General features: G+C 44.0%; 1 protein-coding gene across 1 annotated transcript in view; it reads right to left on the bottom strand.

The window, feature by feature from the left end:
• Positions 1–312: 312 nt before the first annotated feature.
• The window catches only part of LOC311223711 (kelch-like protein 10), a gene marked incomplete at both ends in the record, with an annotated part of 105085 nt that continues 82392 nt past the window's right edge, over positions 313–23005 (bottom strand). The window contains one exon of the mRNA XM_084308483.1: positions 313–327. Within this exon, the coding sequence (XP_084164609.1) occupies positions 313–327 (15 nt within the window). The remainder of the gene's footprint in view (positions 328–23005) is intronic.

Below are 23005 nucleotides of genomic sequence, written 5' to 3'. Positions count from 1 at the left end.
TCCGCACCCTATGATATCCTTAGCATCTTCCATCCATCATGCAGGGCGAGGCGGAGAGGACGCTCCCCCTCCTCCCCTGCTCCAGAGCGGTGCCAGTGGTTATTGAGATCCAGCGGCAGGGAGTGATGGATGGGCTGCTGGGGCACCGTTGCTATGGGGGCCCTGGGACCCCACATGCCATTTTCTGCCCACGTTTTCAGCCGTTTTCATGGATGACGAGCCTTGGGAGATAAATAAAAGGGGGTCTGCCCCCCCTCCTCTCCCCTGCCTGTATTATCGATGACACAGAACTGGGTGATCGAGGAGTAAACATCAGCTGATCTGGGACTGGGGAGGGGGAGGGGGGATGAGCATGGAAAACGAGAGAGGACGTGGTTACAGTTTGATGTTGGTTGGCTTTTCAGTCATGGATAGACTTGGAGTAGGGGGCTTGCCGTCCTCACAGTGCAGTTATTAGCGGAGTTGCTCCCACTCCTGTCTTTTTTAATTAAGGCAGTGTTGCATTTGTGCATTTGCACCCGTTCAAAACGTACACACGCTCGTTTGGCAATTGGCCGCTTGCAGTGTTTCTCGAGGAACACTCCACACTTGACACACACTGCACGTACTTCCCTCAGCAGTACACCCGCCAACTGTGAAGTGCAAAGGAGAGAGAGATTATGGCGGTTTGGTCAAGAAATATTTTTCACCAAAATGGGTGACGATTGCTCAAAATCTGTAGGGGGAGGAGCGAAGAAATAGATTTGGATAAAATTCTAAATCGCTGAATCATTTATTTTCAGAGAGTTATGGTTCCAAAGTCACAGACCGGAACGTAAAGTTAAAGCACCATCATCTGGTTCCTTAGCAATACACACGCAAAGCCGATTGGTTCTGGAGATATGAGGACAGGCAGAAAGACCCACGCAGAAATTCCTTCTTTATAGTTAGATTAGATTAGATTTCCTCCACCAAGGAGGTTATGTAATCAGTCCTATCTGTAAGTAAGAGAACAAGATATCTTATAAAGTAATTGCCATATTGCCACAACATTTTCTACACACATTCATGATCCCAAGAGGAAGACATCTCTTGATTTTGGTGACCCCATGACCTTTCCTCTAGCGCCACCATATGGATTTATGGCCCTGGGTCTTTTGAGACTGGCAATATCAGCAACTCTTGTTTCTGTCATCTACCCAGTAAAATGTTGCATGTGAAAGTAATACCAAAGTGGAGAGATAGTTAGACCTTAGCGGAGGTCAACACTCTAATAAAGTGGAGATAGTTAGATCTTAGCGGAGGTCAACACTCTAATAAAGTGGAGAGATAGTTAGACCTTAGCGGAGGTAAACACTCTAATAAAGTGGAGAGATAGTTAGACCTTAGCGGAGGTCAACACTCTAATAAAGTGGAGATAGTTAGACCTTAGAGGAGGTCAACACTCTAATAAAGTGGAGAGATAGTTAGACCTTAGCGGAGGTCAACACTCTAATAAAGTGGAGAGATAGTTAGACCTTAGCGGAGGTCAACACTCTAATAAAGTGGAGAGATAGTTAGACCTTAGCGGAGGTCAATACTCTAATAAAGTGGAGATAGTTAGACCTTAGTGGAGGTCAACACTCTAATAAAGTGGAGATAGTTAGACCTTAGCGGAGGTCAACACTCTAATAAAGTGGAGAGATAGTTAGACCTTAGAGGAGGTCAACACTCTAATAAAGTGGAGAGATAGTTAGACCTTAGCGGAGGTCAACACTCTAATAAAGTGGAGATAGTTAGACCTTAGAGGAGGTCAACACTCTAATAAAGTGGAGAGATAGTTAGACCTTAGCGGAGGTCAACACTCTAATAAAGTGGAGAGATAGTTAGACCTTAGCGGAGGTCAACACTCTAATAAAGTGGAGATAGTTAGACCTTAGAGGAGGTCAACACTCTAATAAAGTGGAGAGATAGTTAGACCTTAGCGGAGGTCAACACTCTAATAAAGTGGAGAGATAGTTAGACCTTAGCGGAGGTCAACACTCTAATAAAGTGGAGAGATAGTTAGACCTTAGCGGAAGATCTGTTATAGATATCAGTTTACAAATAGTTTTTTACTTATTTTGGTACTTCTGGATCAAGTTGCAAACCTGTGTATTCCATCCACATCATTGTTTGTGCATCCTTGTAAGCCACCATTGAAGGCCATGCACTCTTCAATTAGAATGCAATATATAACTGCAATATATACTGTATATAAAAGTGCCTGGTGTATTAAGTGAGTGCGTGTGCGTCCTTGTCTGTCCTTGTGCATGCACTGGGCCCCGTTCCCCGTACCTGGTTCAACTAAGTCGATCAAGATGTCATTATCCAGATTCAGTTAACCCGATGTTTGAAGCCGGGATTTTCCTGTTCCTCGAAGGTGGATTCAGTCTCGTTAACTCGATTCAGACTTGAGACCCAGGCTAAATGCGCGCGGCCGCTTCAGTTGAAAAGCCAGCACGTATCGATGGCAGAGATCCTGATTCTCTAACGGCATTGATTGATTAATTGATTTAAAACTTTATTGACAGATTGCAATACGGCTCAATCGCCTCGCCGACAAGTTAAATGCGTTATCTATAGGCTAATTTTAAGTCCCTCATTACCTCAATCAATCAGATTATATTTCTTTAAACTTGCCTGCTGGATTGAATAATCAAATGAGATCTTGCTAGCGAAAATAATTAGTTAAACTGTTATACAGAATTACGATACGGCTCTCTTACCCATTGATTGATGTGTGGTCGATCTTTTACTTATCTCCACTGTGGTCTAAAGGGTTGTTCTTTTGACTTTCATGCAGACGACCGGGGTTCGAAACCCTAGTCTTTTCCTTCTTTTTGCAATATAGGAATAATTCAATTTGGTGCACGTTGAGAGCTATATAAAGAATGACATCCTCAATGCATGTAGATTTATAATATTTTAACTTAAAACCAGGCTACTTTGGCGTATAATCATTAATATTATATTCAAAAAAATTATATTGGAAACACAGGGTTTCGAACACCGGTCACTAGGTTGGCAGGCTTGAGCACTACCGCTGAGCCACTGTGCCAGATGGGATAAATTCATTGTTTATACATTAATGAACGAGAGACCCGTGTTTAGAATATTCTTTATTTTGAATGAAGTTTTATTTCTTTATCCTCATTCATTAATGTGACGTCAACGGCTCATTCAATTTCTCAAATCCGTCAAACAGCGCATCTCATCAGACATCTTAATCCCAGTTACAATTAAAATAACCACATAAATGTGTACATCGCACCGAGCGAGCGCCACGGTATATATAACGTGCATTATTTAGGACAAAGTGAATTTAGTATCAGCATTTTGGGTCTATTTTACATTTCAAAAGCCCCCTCTGGAAGAATGGAGCACAAAAACGTAATTCAGAATGGTATAATGCAGATCGTAGACTGTGGGAATAATTTCAGGAAACGGGCTGTCACTTCTTTGCGGGGGCGTGGCGATGGTTGATCCGGCTAACTTGAACTTAAACCCTGCTTTCGACCAGGCTCAAACTTTTGGATCTGTTGTCATGGTGATCTGGACAATCCAGGTACGGGGAGCCGGAAAGTCCGGCTTAAGTCAGACTTCACCGAAAGTTATCCGGCTAACTCAGTTATCCAGGTACGGGGAACGGGGCCCAAGCGTATGTGTGTTGGTGTGTACATGTGTTTGTGTGTGTGTGTGTGTGTGTGTGTGTGTGTGTGTGTGTGTGTGTGTGTGTGTGTGTGTGTGTGTGTGTGTGTGTGTGTGTGTGTGTGTGTGTGTGTGTGTGTGTGTGTGTGCTATGGTATGTCCAACAAGGTCTAACAATCGTGTTGGATGATTCAGTTGTCCCACTTCTGTTTCATAGGCTAGCAGAAGGATAATGCCTTCCATTCCATTGGTTACATCCCCCCTTCCCTTAATTCCTTTAAGAAACACAGCTTTATAGTCACAAAGGAAAGCTATTAAGCAAACAATGTGCTGGAGCATTTTCCCAGTTCCTCTCCTTAATTTGAACAAGGCTTCATCTCATTGCGGCTAATGATGATGTAGAGAAAAGCAGCAGGAGAAAAGCTACTTAAGTCGACTGTACGCCTTCAGTCTCGATCAAATACAGCTGTCTCAGCATTCTCTCCTCGCTGTGTCCTATAGTCACAAATTAACCACCAGTAGGATCACGTTTTCTCATCCATCTGCTGCCTTGTGGGCCTCTAACCATGTACACTTAATCCTGATCACCAGATCTGCTGTTCTCAAATCAGTTCTGCAAACTCGAACACTGCCACGCCAATGTCCATTCACAAGCCCACGTGTATGTGTATGCTGTTGTGTATGGAGGCAGTGTTATGACATGCATGCACGCACGCACGCACGCACGCACGCACGCACGCACACACACACACACACACACACACACACACACACACACACACACACACACACACACACACACACACACACACACACACACACACACACACACACACACACACACACACACACACACACACACACACACACACACACACACACACACACACACACACACACACACACATAAATACAAAATCAAAACCACCACTTTACAAACACAACCTCACACACACACGCATGCACGCACGGATGCACACACACTCTTGTGGAAATGTAATATTTCGTCTAATAAGATGTGAGCCTAAAAATGCAAGATTCCTTTTTTTATAATATTTGCAAATATGGATCCAAGTACAGAGACAATGGGATTAGAACACAAAAGGTTACATACTTGTCGCATTATAATAGCCATGCTCTACTTTAATAAACTCATCTCCTGATTGGTAGTTTTGTGTTTATTCAGCAACACTAATCTAAGTCTAAGTATGCGCATCTGATATTCTCTCAACTACCTGTCAGACTATTGTAACCTAACTATTATCCATATAGTATCAAAATCCTCAATAAACTACAATATGTCCAAAACTCTGCTGCGCGCATGCTCACCTCCACACGCCGCTCCGACCACATCACCCCCATCCTCCAAGATCTCCACTGGCTCCCCATCATGTACAGTACAGGATTCAGTTAAACATTTGACTCATCACCTTCAAAGCCCTCAACAACCTGGCCACCTCAGACCTCTCTGACCTCCTTCTCCACCACACACCTCCCCGCTGCCACACAACCTCCTCCAACCCATCAGAACTAAGCTCCGGACCTGGGGCGACAGGGCCTTCGCTCTGGAATGCCCTTCCCAGCCATATCCGTCATGCAGACACTCTTTCATCATTCAAACAAGCCCTCAAAACCCACCTTTTTACCCTTGCTTTCAACCAATTGTGACAAACCTGGTAGGGTACAGGCTCGCCATGGTTCAAATACAAACAAATTTGAATGTCCACACAAGAGCAATATCAATCAATACAAGTATTTATTGAATTCAAGGCCAGTGGGAATTCAGGGTAGTCGTTCAGTCCAGGGTCAGTACACAAGGGGGAATCTCAGCCAGTCCAGGGTCCAGTACATATCTCGCTTTCTCCTTACCTTCCACAACCTCTCACCATCGCAACTCTGAATCTCAATCTCTCTCTCTCTATACCACAACTACAACTCCTACTCCGCTCAACTCAACCATCTCTAACCTAGTGTTAATGTAGTGTGTTGGACTGGGTGAGTGCACGTGAGATGTGGCTGGACTAATGATGTGCAGGTGTGTTCTATCAGTACTAATCAGCTACCTAATTGACTCTAATCCTTCTGTGACGGACATATCTCCCACCTTCACATATCCAAAGGAGGGGGGAGGAGATCTGTCACACCATGAATTCCTTCCTCTCTCACCTTTTTATTTCTCTCTACTAAAACTGTATTGTATTGTTTGTTTTGTTAAAGTGTCTTTGAGCATTTGGAAAAGCGCTATATAAATCCGATGTATTATTATTATTATTATTATTATTATTATTATTATTATTATTATTATTATTATTATTATTATTATTATTATTATTATTATTATTATTATTATTATTATTATTATTATTATTATTATTATTATTATTATTATTATTATTATTATTATTATTATTAACCTGACCGGTCAAATTGTCTGCTGTGCAAGGTTAGCCGACTATCACACAGGTGGCCTCCACACTGACTACGTCTCCGCAGAAACATCTCAGCTAATTGAATGTGATACTTCAGCTGGTTTTTAGAAGGACTCTCCAGAAGGTAAATTGTACCTAAATTGTACCTCATCCCATTTCTGCTTTGCACTATATAGTACTGTACATTAGTACACTGCATAGTATTGTATATTATATGGTAACTCAGAACATTGTACATATGTCTATACCGAACACTGTGACCTCATTTTCTTCTTCTAAATTACATGCTATACTATGTTATTTGATACTATCTTGTCTAGCACAGTCTCTGGAGCGTAACAGTAAGAAGCATTTTGTATGAAAGTATTCTGTACTTCTGTATGACAACTATTAAAGAAACTTGAACTTGAAGAGCACATTGCAGATTAGCCAGACTGAGACCACATATTTCCTTGTTAATTGGGAACAAAACCTTGAACAGAGTTTCAACTCATTGTTTTTCCGGTATAGCTAGCTACACATGGTGTTTCACTGGGCGCAGAGCACAGCAAAAGGTCAGTCTTATTCTTCTCAATATCTGCAAACAAACACAATCTTCATGTAATATCAGGGTTTTCACTCTTAGATGTAGATGCAGTAAACACAATCACAGATCATCTCCTTATTAACCTCTTCCGCCCGTGCGGTCCGTCGGCGGACCGCAAATGACATCACGTGATAAATCAACCTCTCCAGACTGTCTGACAAAAGTTTAAACCGCCCCGGACGGACTTTTCTAGTAATGGGAAACCTAGGGCTTCACCCGATCGCATTGAATCGTTTTTCGGGACCCCCAATCCATAATGTTGTGGTGGGCTATGTCGTGGACCAGATGGACATAGGATGGACCAGATGGCGATCAAATAATTGGAATATTCTTTTTGGAATACCACCGACCACAGGTAAGGACAATCTGACGTCAATTTCAGCTTGATCGTGCAAGGTTATCATACCCATCCCCCTGATCGGCGTGTTGTGGTAACGAATGATGTTACTGGCAATCAAATAATCAGAAACTACCCCCCCCCGCCCCCCCTTTCATGCATTCATGATGAAACATAATACCTATGATATAGATTTGATTTGAAAATAGTAACGTGTCCAGGGACGAAACGCCAATGGTTTTAGTAGAATTCACGTTGCGCCCTGTAGCCGGCCTTCCAGGAATTAGCCCGGATCATTCCGAAATTATACTTATATTCACCACGGGATAACGCGTGAACGTATTCATGAAACAATTTTACCCTTGATGAGAAGCTAGAGTTCAGTGGGGAACAGTAGTAACAGCTGAGTTGGTTGTCAGCTGAGCCTGGAATGGACCTGTCCTGAGGGAGAGAGGAAAAGAGTCATATAGCCGCCGTGAGCCATTGCAGAGGTGTAAAGTAGCAAAGTAAAAGTACTTCATCACAGTGCTTAAGTTGTTTTTGGGAATATCTACACTTTATTTGAGTTTTTATTTGGGATGCTCGATATTGGCTTTTTTACCGATACCGATATACCGATATTGTCCAACTCTTAATTTCCGATACCGATATCAACCGATATCAACCGATACCGATATATGCAGGGTTTCCCCCCCCCAAAAACGGAATAATTTCAGGTAATTAACATTACATATCTCTTGTTGTGGAATTAACACAACATTATGCATACTTTTGACAATAAATAAAATCAGAATTTGTTCTTACTTACTTGCCTGGGTAAATAAAGGTTATAGAAATGTAAAAAAAAAAAAAAATATATATATATATAAAAACCGATATTTTCCGATATCACATTTTAATGCCGATATCGGCCGATAATATCGGTAGGCCAATAATATCGGACATCCCTAATTTTCATTGTATGGCAAACTGTCTGTTTAACTGTGCACATGACAATAAACAATCTTGAATCTTGAATCCAAGTTTCAACACTGTTTGGTGAACATTGTTACTCAGCAGAAAGAGTTGTACCCTTCCTGCTGACTTGTCATACAGAACTTGTAAATCACGTTGTATGAAAGCTCTCAGCTAAATTACTAAATGTAAATGTAAACAAAGACCTTGGAGGTCTGTGCTTCTGGTGTGAACAGCCAGGCTCGTGCAGCAGAGCTGCAGAAGTTCAGTGAGGCAGCCATTCTGCTGGCAGTGTGTCCTCAGTGTCTGTCTCTCCTCACACAGGCAGCAGCAAGGGTTTGGGGTGGTCAGGAATAAAATTATTTACATTTCCTGATGATTACAGATTTTTCCGTCTTTCAGAAAGATTCTGGGTTTGTCAAAAAACATTCTGGACCAAAGCCCTGGAAGCCAAACACTGCTGCCGCCGATGTCTGGCAGTCTGTCATGAATAACCAACTCCATCAGTCTGTGTGTCTTTACCACTGGAACCATCAACAAGCAAAATCACGTCAAGGTTAGTGAGTGGTGTGGTCATCCGATCTGGCCTGCTGTGGTAAATTATTCTATTTATTTTTGGGCTTTCTGTATTTTTCACCCATCCCAATTTAGTCGCTATGCCAATTCCCTTCCTGGTCGTTGCGCGCATTGCCCCACTGTCGGCCTGGGGAGGGTGTAGAACTACCACATGCCTCCTCCGATACATGTGGAGTCGCCAGCCGCTTCTTTTCACCTGACAGCGAGGAGTTTCACTGGGGGAACGTAACACGCGCAGAGGTTCATGCTATTTCCCCCAGATCCCCTCCCTGCTGAACAGGCGCTAGACCGACCAGTATGAGTCGCAGTTTACAACAACCAGGGCACATACCCCACCGGCTTCCCACCCGCTAACACTGCCAATTGTGTTAGTAGGGACGACTGACAAGCCGGAGGTACCGCTGACAGCTGCACCCTATACTTGCTTTTAAGTACGCGTTTGCATGCGCAAGAGGACGGAGCTGCAGTGTGGGTGTTACAGGCTATATTAAAACCGCCATGTTTTATGTTTACGTTGGAAATCAGTGGACAGTGGATAGTTCACAAGGAAGACATTCTTCTATATAATTTTGTGTCGACCAGGGAGGTTCTCGGCCTGATCTGCCCCTAGTGGATTATACATTTTTTCTTTTTTTTTTATCCTCTTTTTCTCCGCCTGATTTTCTGTGCTTTTTCCTCCCATCCCAATTTAGTCGTTATGCCAATTCCCCCCCTCCCCTACCTGGTCATTGTGCGCATGTGCCCCCTACTGGTCGGTCTAGGGAGCCCTGCGGTCTACCACATGCTTCCTCCGGCACATGCAGAGACAGCCAGCGGCTCTCTTTTCACCTGACAGCGCGGACTCTCATTGGTGAAGTGTAACGCGTGGGAGGTCACGCTGCCTTCACCACTTCCTGTCTTTTGCTGTGCAGGTGCCCAGACCTGACCTGTAGGAGTTGCTGTCCACAACGCCAGATTACCACCCATCAACTTCCCTCCCGCTAACTCAGCCAAACAAGTTAGTATGACGACCGGCCCAAGCCGGAGGCAATGCTGACACCTGGACTCGAGACCGGAGTCTCTCGCATTGGTGACGAGCGCAATCTCCGCTGCGCCACCCAGCTGCCTGTGGATTATACTTTTCAATCCTCCAGGTAAACACGCAAAATACGCAGGCAAGTCTCTGCACAATGTCGTTCACAACACTGCTGCTTGTCTGCTCCTACACACGGTTAAAAGCAAGTATACAACCCTTAAATACTGTAAGCTACATCGCTCTTGCAGGGTTTAGATGAGCTGTTTTGGATTCCAGTACTATGGTGGACACAGCATGAGGGACATAGCAGGAGGGACTAGTAAGGGGAAAGGTTGAAAACCCACTAGGGGAAGGATGCCCTTACTGCCACTGCAGCTGCTGCTATACTGACCTTAAACATAGAGGTAAGCCTGCTGCCACAGTGTCTAATCTGCCTGGAAAATAGGCAGGACATAGTCTCCCGCCATGTGGTTGGAGGAGAACTGAGGACATGGAACCCTCCTTTTGACATCACTTAGGGTTTGGGACACTACGAGACCTAGGTTAGGAGCACTAGGAGACCTAGGCTAGGAGCACTACGAGACCTAGGTTAGGAGCACTACGAGACCTAGGCTAGGAACACTAGGAGACCTAGGCTAGGAGCACTAGGAGACCTAGGCTAGGAGCACTAGGATACCTAGGCTAGGAACACTAGGAGACCCAGGCTAGGAGCACTAGGAGACCTAGGCTAGGAACACTAGGAGACCTAGGCTAGGAGCACTAGGATACCTAGGCTAGGAGCACTACGAGACCTAGGCTAGGAGCACTAGGAGACCTAGGCTAGGAGCACTAGGAGACCTAGGCTAGGAGCACTAGGAGACCTAGGCTAGGAACACTACGAGACCTAGGTTAGGAGCACTAGGAGACCTAGGCTAGGAGCACTAGGAGACCTAGGCTAGGAACACTAGGAGACCTAGGCTAGGAGCACTAGGAGACCTAGGCTAGGAGCACTAGGAGACCTAGGCTAGGAACACTAGGAGACCTAGGCTAGGAGCACTAGGAGACCTAGGCTAGGAGCACTAGGAGACCCAGGCTAGCAGCGCTAGCAGCACTAGGAGATATACTGTAGGCTATAGGGCAGCTCTGGCTGCAATTGTAGCTTACCACCACCGGTATGACTGTGTATGAACGAATAATGGACTCTGTAAGCGCTCTGGGGTCTCTGGGGTGTCACGAAGAGCGCTATATAAATCCAATCCATTATTATTATTATTATTATTATAGGAGCACTCTGAAACCCAGGCTAGGATCACTAGGATACCTAGGCTAGGAACACTAGGAGACCTAGGCTAGCTCTGTAAAGGCCATCAGTCCATCTCAGTCATGTAATGCTAGTTCATAGTCATGTGTCATACTGTAGTCTACCTTAGAGTGGCTGTGCGATTTCTGCATAGTCTGGCAACCACTGTCTATAATACCACCCAGAAAATCTTGAGAGTGTCTCTAGAGGGTGAACAGACAGAGGATATCTTTGAGAAAAGATAGACTCACATACACAGGAAAGAACATGACACACAGGTATACACTGGTATAGAACCAAACACATACACACAACTACATAATACAGTATAGATATGTGCGCACACGCACACATAGCTTTTGTGTTCATGCTTTACTTTTGTATAAATACTTTTTTCTCTATTTTGGCCGGTTATTATCTGCAGATTTTTTATATAACCTCTAAAGGTTGCTCCTCCCTAACAGTCTGTAGTGTGTTGGGTTACCCACCTGTTGTGTGGTAGTGAAAGGGTTAAAGTATTGAAATGGGGATTAGACCTATGATTTGTGCTATGGTTGAATTATACCCAAGCCTTCGCTATCTACCACAAGTATAGTACATAGTAGGGTAGGGCGGCTGATTTGGCGCAGTGGGCAAGGCGCTCGCCTCTAACGCAGGAGACGCTGGGTTCGAGCCCAGCTCTCGGCGTTGCTACCGGCTGGCCGGTCGTTCGTACTAACACAATTGGCAAGTGTTAGAGGGTGGGAAAGCCGGTGGGTGGGGATTTGACGTTGTGGACAGCAACTCCTACAGGTCGGTTTGGTGACGCCGGTGCGGCGGAAGCAGGAAATAGCGGGGGCAGTGTGAGCCTCCCACACGTTACTCCTCGCCACTGAGAGTTCGAGCTGCTGCGGTGAAAAGATGCGACAGGCTGCCTCCTCGTGTACCGGAGGGCACACGTGATGCAAGGCTTCTGTCCTCACTACAACCGGCCTGTGGGAGGCATAGTCTAGCAACGTCAAGACAGGGGAGGGAAGAATTGGATAATACGAAATTGGGATGGGAGAAAAATTGAAAATGGGGAGAAAAAGTGGATACAAAAAAAAGTATAGTAGCCTACATGGTTTCTCAAAATCCCCCGTTTGTGAAGCGGGACACTCCATTGGTTCATCCTCCCTCATTGCACTGATTGCTCCTAAAATACTGTTGGAATCTGCACCCCTGAGCCAGAGCTCTGCTCACTATCGTAAACTATTTCAATGAGTTTTCATTTTGTGGTGATTAAAACACAATAAAGAGCCATGGAAACTACATTTACGACATCGCAAGCTTCCATGATTTGATGTATTTCAGAATGCAACAAGCCTTTGGGGCAAAGGGTAAATTTGATTGATGTTTGATTAACATTTTTAGAGTATCTGCACGTTTAAAATGTTTATAACAACGGGGGAGGGTTCAATATCGAATTGTATTGGACATGGTTTTTGGTGTTCGCTACTCAAGGTCAGAGTGATGCAACTCACAGATTTGGTACTTCTTCCAGGAAGAGAAAACAATGGATTTCTTTGGATGAAAAAATTAAATTGTGGTGAATTTTGTGGCACGTGGTGATAACTTGATGAGAATATGTGCAGAAAAAGGGGTAACATGGAGGAGAAATACATATAAAACATTTTTAATGTCATCTTTAAACACCTGTGCAGGTGAGGTGAACATAATGCCTCTGTAGCACATTGGTCTCTCTGACAAATGACCAAGAAGATGAATAATTGAAAAGGCTTCCAGTCTCAGACGACCCTGACATTTGCTGCATTTGTCATTTGTGATTCTTACACTCTATAGTGGAAGTACAAGCTGTGGTAAACATAGGAAACACCAATATTGTCATGGTCCCAGCTAGGGATCATGCTCGAACAATGTGAATAGTGGTTTTCTGCCGCCCTCTGGTGGCCAAACGCAGCAACTCCAGATCCTGGACTCTCTGTGGCATTTTAGTCTAGGTCTGCTGAATAATATTGGTGCTGTGTTTTCTCTGTTCATGTTGTGTGGTGTGTAGCTTGTGTTTTAAAGGGTTTATCTTTACATGTTTCCTTAAAAGGTTTATCCTTACATATGTTCCTGAAAGGTTCAACCTTTTCATATGTTTCCTTTAAGGTATCCTTTTCATGTTCATCTCTTTTGCATATGTTTTTATAGTGTTAATACTTTACTTGTGTTTCCTTTAAGGCTCATTCCCTTTACACAGGCTTTTAATAGTGTTAACTTCTTTACATATGTATGTTCCTTTTAAGGGCTGTTTGTTTTACATGTTTCCTTAGATATTCCTTTTCACATGCTTTTAACAATGTTGTGAGTTTACTACCCTGTGTTCCTCAGCCTAGGCCATGCCTGGCCTTACACCAGCTGGCACTTGTTAGTAATCACAGGGCAGTGTATATAGAGCTGCCCGTTTCTCACATTCCTTGTTGCACCATTGTATTGCCTTGTATTGCCTTGTTTCAGTGTATTGTTTCACATAGTTGGTTTCGGTCACTTACTCACCTCTTGTCTCTTATATTCCCTGTGAGTCCGTTCCTATTTAGTCCTTATTCTTCCAGCATTGCTGTGTATTGTTTTCCAGGTTTTGCAGTTCGCTTTTGTTTGTAACAGTTTTAACGTGTATCCTGTTTGCAACTGCTAGTAAAAGCCCGTTCACTTTCATCCGTCGTCTCAGCTGCTTCTCTCTCTGCTCGTGTTAACTGCATTTGGGATCTCCTCTCCTAACCCACACCGAAACCATCTCAAATATAGAATCAGGCCACAATGCCCAACAAAAGTGCCTGGACATCATTTGATAATAATAATAATAATAATAATAATAATAATAATAATAATAATAATAATAATAATAATACACTTTATTTGTATAGCACCTTTCATACAAGAATTGAAGCCCAAAGTGCTTCACAGCAGTAAAATAGACATATAATTTGCATAAAATAGACAGAATAAAAGCAACGCATAGAATAAGAAAAATGGTAAAAGCAATGCAGATAATAACAATATAGGGCAGACTAGTAGCATTTCAGTTTTTTCCTCATTTGATTTTGAGAAATTGTTGCTCGTCCATGTATTTATATGTAAGAGACAGAAATAGAGTTAATAGCTGTAGCATCATTTGGTTCAGCGGAGATGTACGATTCTGTGTCATCCGCTTAGCTATGGAAACACGCATTGTGTTCTCTAATGATGTCCCTAAGTGGCAGCATGTACAGTGAGAATAATAGTGGACCAAGGCATGTCTCCAACAAGGCGTGTTGTGGAACTCCAAAGTAGGTGTCATGTTTCTCAGAAACATGATTGCCAAGCCTGACGTAATTCTTCCTCCCTTTAATATATATATTCTGAACCAGTTTAATACACAGTCAGATAGACCAACTAACATTTCCTGACAATTAATTAGGATATCATGGTCAATTGTGTCGAACGATTGGTGTTGTTTTCTTGAAGAAAATAGTTTATTTGGACTGAGACAGAATCTTTTCAAGTAACTCGTTAATGAATAGAAGGTTGGATATCCTATAGCTGGTCAGTGCACTACTGTCTAGTTTGGGCTTCTTTAGTAAGGGTTTTACAACGGCTGTTTTGAACGCACAATCAAACTGTCAAAAATCCAAGCTACCTCCGGCTTGGTCAGTCATCCCTATGAACACATGTGTCCTGGTCGTTGTAAACTGCGACTCCTACTGGTCGGTCAGCAGGGAGGGGATCTGGGGGAAAATAGCGCGAACCTCCGCACACGTTACGTTCTCCCAGTGGAACTCCTCGCTGTCAGGTGAAAAGAAGCAGCGGTCGACTCCACATGTCTCTGAGGAGGCATGTGATAGTTTACATCCTCCCCAGACCGACAGCGGGGCAATGCACGCAACGACCAGGAAGGGAATTGGCATAAAGTCCTTTTTCTTTTTTTTCTTCTTTTTTTACATTTTTATATGTATGTGGGGACGAGTAGGGATGGATATTGGATGTATACTATGGATGGATGGATAGGTTTACCAGTCCAGGATCAGTAACATCTATACTGGTACTCACTCTTTTGTTTATGTGTTTTTGTTTTTGTATGGGTGATGGGTAAACATTTAATTTTTTCGTGTCAAGATTTACAATATACGGTGGGGCGGTCAGGTGGCGTAGCGGAGATTGCGCTCGTCACCAATGCAAGAGGCTGCGGTCTCGACTCACGGAGTCAGCATTGCCTTGGCTTGGGCTGATCGCTATACTAATCCGTTTGGCTGGGTTAGGGGGAGGGAAGCCGTGGGTGGGAAACCGGCGTTGTGGACAGCGACGCCTACAGGTCAGGTCTGGGCGCTTGCTCAGCGGAGGCAGGACTTGAGGAAGGCAGCGTGACCTCCCACGCGTTACACTTCACCAATGAGAGTCCTCGCTGCCAGGTGAGAAGAGAGCTACTGGCTGTCGCCGCACGTGTCGGAGGAAGCGTGCGGATACTTCAGGGTTCCCTTGTACCAACCAGTAGGAGAACATGGGCACAACAACCAGGTAGGGGAGGGGGGGGGGGAATTGGCACAACGACTAAATTGGGACGGGGAGAGAACAGAGAAAAATCTGAGAAAGAGAGATACATAAAAATATATAAAAAGATTTACAATATACGTATGTACATTTGTGTGTGTATGTACGTGTATGTATGCATACTAGGGATGCTCGATATTGGCTTTTTTACCGATACCGATATTCCGATATTGTCCAACTCTTAATTTCGATACCGATACCGATACCGATATTAACCGATACCGATATATGCAGGGTTTCCCCCCCCCAAAAAACTTAATAATTTCAGGTAACTAATAATTTCACTGGATGCATTCAAAAGGCTTTCTAAATGTAAGCATTATCTGTGCAAAATATGATAATTAAAAAAGTAAAAATTAACATTACATATCTCTTGTTGTTGAATTAAACCAACATGCATACTTTTGACAATAAATAAAATAAGAATTGGTTCTTACTTGCTTGCCTGGGTAAATAAAGGTTAAATAAATGTAAAAAAAAAAAAAAAAAAAAATTTTTTTTTTACCGATACCGATATTTTCCGATATCACATTTTACTGCCGATATCGGCCGATAATATCGGTCGGCCGATAATATCGGACATCCCTAATGCATACATGTATGTGTGACTATGTATATGTGTGTGTACTCTAAATGTAGAGTGATATTATTGACACAATAAAGTATAAAAAAATAAATATAGAAAAAAAGGAAGGGAATTGGCATAACGACTAAATTGGGGATGGGAGAAAACGATTGAAAAGACAAAAAAGTATATAATAATCCAAACTATCCCTTTAACACCACGAATAGACCAAGATGAAGCTACAAAGTGACCCTGCGGCCGGCCAGGATCCAGCCCCACACAGCCCCCCTAATTCTAAATTAAATAGAGCGATTCCAGGATTCCTTGAATAGTCTGAACTGAGTCATATAATAATTATAGGGCATATTATGTGGGTGAGTGAGGGGGGTGGATCCAGGCTACCTGCTGGCACCATAGTAGAGACTACTGAGGGAAGTCTAGTGCTTGTGTTCTGTTAGTTATGACCATACACCATACTTACACACTACTTAATCTTCAACAGCACATGCCTCCCCATCCCCACCCCCCTTGTCTCTTGCGAACACACGCACGCACACATATACACATATATACACACACACATGCACGCACACACATACACACACACATATACACTTTTATTTTCTGCTCTTATTTTTGCTCCTCTTGTTTGATAGAGATGCCCACACAGTTTCCATGGCAACACTTTCAAATGTGTTCCTCCCTGTGTGTGTGTGTGTGTGTGTGTGTGTGTGTGTGTGTGTGTGTGTGTGTGTGTGTGTGTTGCCTGATAGGGAGACCAAGGCACTAGAAGGAGAAAGAGACTCTAACACAACAACAAGCACAGCTTCTCAGTAGTTAATATGTTTCTACCTCATCAAGTAGTTCACCTGCAGTGGAATCAGAAGGTAGAGATCAGAAGAGTTGAGTTTATGATGCTACTTTACAAAAGCATCACAGGATCGTCTCCTTCTGACCTCTGACCATCTCTCATATTCATTCAAAAACCAAGAGCGATATGCGTTTGTATGTGTGTGACCGGTGTGTGTACACTTGTGTGTGTGTGCATGTGTGTGTGTGCACGTCCCCGTCCCAGCTAGTGCCTGTATTTTGAGGGAGTGTTGTTATTTGACAGAAGCTGTTATGTGTCCACATTGTGTGTGTTCATACTGTTTCAGGGTCAGTGGCCGAAGCCCTAAGGGGCTGAGTAGTGTTGAGTCTGAGGGCTTGTATGTGCAACCTTTTCTTGTCCTTCCTGTGTGTGTGTGTTTGTAAAGTGGTGGTTTTGATTTTGTATTTATATGTGTGTGTGTGTGTGTGTGTGTGTGTGTGTGTGTGTGTGTGTGTGTGTGTGTGTGTGTGTGTGTGTGTGTGTCTCCTGTGGAGAGCTGGGAGGGGTGGCATTAAAAGATTCCATCTGACCCCACTGAGTAATAACTTCTCAGCATCTGCAACTGCACACGCAAGAGAAGACGGGTGGCCATGTTGTCTCTCTTTCTCCCTCTGTCTTCCTCTCACACACACACACTACTCCCTCTTCCTTATCTTCTATGTCCTCAGGTCGCTCCTCTCCATCGTTGTCCTTCCTCTGCATACAATCTCCCTAGAAAGTGTCAGGGGGTCAGGTTGGATTGTGGCCACCTACTGTATACCTAAAGTTGCAACGACTTCACTAATAATTGTTCATGTATTTCTTTATGACCACGTTTTTCGACAGTATATTTAAAAATAAACTTTTTAATTATTATTATTGGCGTTAATCATGATCACTCACAGCCTAGCTATTATGCGATTAAATGGTAAAATCGTGCATTTATATAACGCTTTTATCCAAAGCGCTTTACAATTTGTTCCTCACATTTCACCCATTCACTCACACACTGACGGCAGAGGCAACCATGCAAGGTGCCAACCTGCTCATCGGGAGCATGTAGGGGTTAAGTGTCTTCGACACGCTGCCCGGGAGGAGCGGGAATCGAACCGGGAAACTTTGGATTACCAGACGACTGCTCTACCTCCTGAGCCACTGTCTGTCTAACTCATTAAACAACTTTCTATAGTTGATTAGTACTTTCTTTAAAAGCTGAGAAATTTTTTGACATTTTCACAAATATGGTTTTGGTTTTTATTGAGCACTAGAATTAAAGAGGTTCTCCAGCATGACTGCATTCGTTTGCAGTGTCTGGGGGTTTGGATTGGATGGTGTGGAGGGGCCCACCTATTGTATACCTGAAGTTGAAACAAGGGCAACGGGCAAGAATGAATGAGTGTCTTGTCTCTCTCCGCTGACGTAGCGTTTTTGCATCAAACACAAATAGGAGGGAGCATAGCTGTGACAAGAAAATGCACAAAGTATTTAACACCAACCACTTTGAAAGAAGTCATCCAGGCTCTGGTTTTGTCACATCTTGAGTACTGTCCCGTCATATGGTCATCAGCAGCAAAAACACATATACAGAAACTACAAATAGCTCAAAATAAGGCTGCCAGACTAGCTCTCCACTGTTCAAAGCGCACTAACTTTGGAGTTATGCACAGAAATGTATCATGGCTTCCGGTTGAGAAACGTCTGCAATCCCGTCTCATTACTTTTCTCAGAAATGTTCAAGTTGTCAAAAAACCACAGTATTTTTATGATCATATAGTTTACATAAGAGAAGAACATGACCATATGACCAGTCAAGCTACGTCAGGCCATCTACTGGCACCTAAACCCAGAACAAATCTACTCAAATATTCTGTGACTTACAGAGCTATCATGGAATGGAACTCATTGCCAAGCTACTTCGCTGAAATAGAATCCAAAACCACTTTCAAGATTTTTTTTAAATACCATCTACTAACGAGCATGCACTGAACCCTTATGGCATAGCGGTGAAAACCAATTGACTGTTAATTGTATTTATGTTGGCAGTGAGTGCTGCTCAGGAAGCACTATTTCTTTATTTTTTAATACTTTATACTAATAAGTATCTTGTACAATATCATCCTTAACTGAGGATGAGATTGTTAATGATGTTGATAATGATGTAATTGATGATGTAATTGATGTTGATAATGATGTAATGTATTGAATATTGTTGTATCGTTGTAAGTGCCGGACCCCAGGAAGAATAGCTTTTGTCAAGTGCAAAAGCTAATGGGGAGCCTAAATAAACATAAACATCAATCTCTTCTAAGCTTTTCTAAATCTCAAAGGGGTCCCGTAGTTCCGTGGTTATTTATTCATACGCATTTAATCGATTTTCCCTTTTTGATCCTGACCGCTTCCCATACAGTAGCCGCGGCATGAAAGTGTGTTTACGTTACTCTGACATGCAAAATGGGAGCGTAATGAGTGACCAGACATTATGTAAATCATGCGGAGAACAGCCTTTCCCAGCGAAGCAACACACATTAAAATAAGTACACAGGTCAAGCTACGCTATGCTTGCTAATTATGCTAGTTGGCACTTAGCAGTGCTGTTAACAGGTTGTCTGAAGGAGCCGTCTGCCTACAAATGTATTCACAAAATGGATAACGTCCAACATTATTGAAGACTCCATTGACCAATAAGTACTCATGATGAAAAACCTGAGCTGACTTCACTGTGTTCTTGCTGAGTAATGTAAGTTAGTACTCAATCCATTGTATATTTTGATAATTGTTTGTTCTTAATCAATCAGGCTCTGTGCAACCCCATTGGGTTTGACTTGAGCAGCCTGTGGTAATTAGTCCAATCAGTCAGAGGCAAAGCTTGTTAAATACATTTGCCTGTGCACACATTTCTCTAAAACCTGAGCTGACTTCACTGTGTTCTTGCTGAGTAATGTAAGTTAGTACTCAATCCATTGTATATTTTGATAATTGTTTGTTCTTAATCAATCAGGCTCTGTGCAACCCCATTGGGTTTGACTTGAGCAGCCTGTGGTAATTAGTCCAATCAGTCAGAGGCAAAGCTTGTTCTGTATCGTTAGTGGCTTAGCTTGGCATCGCTACTGCACTATCTCGCGTACGTGCACGCGTACTGAATAAACCACAAATGTACCTCTAATACCAGTATTAGTCTGACCACACCCCTCATCAGCTCACCTTCATAAGCAGGTGTGTGGTCACCTGCTCTCCTCCTTCTCGCTTTCACCACAAGGAAGAGGTGCCTCGGTAGATCCCCACACTTGACACCATGATGGAAGAAATTGGATTAGGAACAGCTTGGGAAACAAGGATACGTTGACATCATATCTTTATTTTCTCTCTCACTATTTTCGAGAAAATACGGCGATATTGTCTTCGTACTGGAGTGTCTAGAAGATGATGATCATTCTACAAACCCTCCACCGGTTTTCGTATTGGGAGCACGCCGCTGCATGCTTCTCAACTGCAGTTCCTTGCTGTGTTTGTTGGGGTGAAACCTGTCAGGCCACAGCTGAACTGTCGGACATGCCGCTGTTGTGAGGAGCGGTGCGTTCCAGGTTGGGTGAGTAGTGTTTGCTGGCGGGCTCCACTTGTCTGTTAGTGCTATGGGGGCTACTTGACAAAGTTTATGGAAACCGGCCCCAGGCTAGGGTCCTTTGTTTAGCCGTCTAGGCGACAGAAGGCCTTGGTCTGGCGACCATTATAGTTTTAACTAGTGGGCCGCGACCATTGACACTGGTGATCCCTGTGTGTTCTGGACGAGTGGATTCTCTCTGTCACCGTGTTAAGACCCCATCTTTCATATCCAAATGAGAGTATTCCTTCACGAGGGGATATGTGCATGTAATGTGCGATAGCGGCAGATTCATGTTCAAAGTCAGCTATACAGGCCAGTTGGTACTGTGCTGATTCCGCCGGACGTGTTAATGTCACCGTTGTGAAGCGGTGTTGACGTCTTGTTTTCTCTTTTCTCTTAAAAAGTGAGGAGGGTTCAGAACGGCGGCCTGTCTGGGTGAGTGTTATGTCATTGTTTACATGTTCATAGCTTACGGTTAGCCGGTCGGTGGCCTGGCGCGGGGTAGCTTGGCTTCTCGCGCGCCGCCGGGAGCTCGCTCCTGATCGCGTGCGTCGTAGATCGGCGTCTCGCGAGCGGAAGCAATAGCACCCGAACGGTTGGAGCAGCCGTTAGCTTGATGCTATTCTGTTGAACGTGCTTTGATTTTTAACATGTTTTACACTCTTGACCACGACGTCATCCTTGACAGGGGATGTTCGTCGACCCTGCCTGAGCCTAGACGGGGATTGCGTCAACAAAGAGGACTGTAGCGACTGGTGGAGCGGCGACGCTGCCCGGATCGAACAACACGGGACGGCTGTGTTCTACGGTGGCTTGTGACTGCACTTCGCTGATCTGCGTTCCGGGCAGGTACGGGGTTGGCCAGACCCCATAACACGTCTTCTGGTTTTACCTTGCTAAATGTATTGTGAATAACGGTGTTTTTTTTTCCCAAAACGTGTGTTGTTGCAATGCATTTGAGATACGTTGCGGGTTGTGTGTGAGCTGTTTTTGTCACTGGCAGTTAGCTTCTCCGTGCAGGTCGTGATGTATTGATCTGGTTGTTGTGTGAGAAACATCATGGTGTTTATGTGTACCGTGTACTCACTACTAAGGCAACTAACCTATGAAGCTATGCTTGGTGACGAGTGAGTAAAAGAATGTTTTTTCTCAGACTGTAATGACAATGAACAGTGAGTTCACACATTAACAGGTTTTCCTGTTTTAACTGGCCGTATTGAGGGTAAAATAGGAGGATTGTGTTTCCCCCCCCGGTTCCCTGGGGACTTTATCACCTCCTATCAGACATGTTGTGCATTAATTGTGTCTTTTGTGTGGTAGGGATACGATGTAACTCTCAGCTTGATTGCTGAGGTTGTGCTAAATCTGCTGGAGAAACTTATTTCCTAAAGGGAAATTGGTTTGGTTGCTGTCATGTGTGCTTAGCAAGGCCTGTGGTCGATACTAATCAAGAATGATGTATTCTCTCATTGTGAAAAAAACGGCGTTCCTCTGTTGAGTGTTTTTGCCATTTTTTGTAGGTGATGATGGGTTGTGTGTGTCATGTGACCTACAACTGGGTTGTACTGGCCACAGAAGCACATGTGTATGTTGGACCGGGGTTCTTAGAGCCCTCTCTATTCTGTGTTTTTCCTTAGTAAAAATCAGATAGCAGGTTAGCTCGTGCGCTGTGTGGAGCTGTGAAACGCTTCATAGAGCTGACTATGACTGTGTCATATTCTCTTTTTGTCGTTACGTCGTATCATGGGTGTGGGGTCGTAAAGGGGTGAACTGGTAACCTTTCCTCTCCCCATTGTTCTGTCGGTCAGGGGTACACCCCCTGTCCTTCAAGGTTCCCGTCACGTGGCGGTTCGGCACGTTACGGGGGGGGGGGGGGGGGGGGGGGGAGGGAGTTCCTGGTCCCACGGCCTGGTATATTGGGCGTGTGCACCGCAGGAATTCCCCCGCCATAGAGTACGTCACCGTGCGCGTCTCTGTTGGTAGGACTTCCGTGTGCTGTTCAGGTCCATGTGATGGATCTGTTTTCAGGGGGGGTGGTCAGGGCTCCTCCTCACCAAGCGCCTACTCAGGCCTTCTGTGAGTTCGGACTCCTTCTTCCATGTGAGGAAGCCTCCATCAGAGTACAGAGCCTTCCTCCTCAGATTGTCAAAGTGAGTGGACCCTCTAGAAGGGTCCTTTTCTATTGTATGTATATTCGATTCAATTCGTTTATTGAGTGTGTATGGGTTCGGTGCCTCTTCCCCGGAGGCCCTAAAACCAGTTTTTTACATGGCTCAAGGTGCAATATATTCTTTTCAATCTGTACAGCTCGCGTGGGAAGTCTCTCTGGGGATCCCCGTCTCTTCCTATGGGAGGGTGGTGGGATGTAAAAATGTGAACATTTTTTACCCCGGCTGTGTAGACTGGGATACATACTGTTGATGCTTCCTTCTTTCTATTCCAGAAGTGTTGGAGTTAGGGAGTGTCACACCCCTCTTGTCGTTCCCCTGGGCGCCTTGGGGATTCAATGACAGGTCTAAATAGCCTGTTCATTGATGGGGGTGTGTCCCGACGCACGTATAGTGCTAGCTCGCTGTAAACAGGCGATTGACTGGCACGCCTTAGTTGCTTGTGGTTG

Source organism: Notolepis coatsorum (assembly GCF_963971535.1).
Source record: "Notolepis coatsorum genome assembly, chromosome: 2".
NCBI lineage: Eukaryota > Metazoa > Chordata > Actinopteri > Aulopiformes > Paralepididae > Notolepis > Notolepis coatsorum.
Note: the sequence above shows the minus strand (reverse complement) of the source record. Positions and strands in the feature narration are given on the sequence as shown.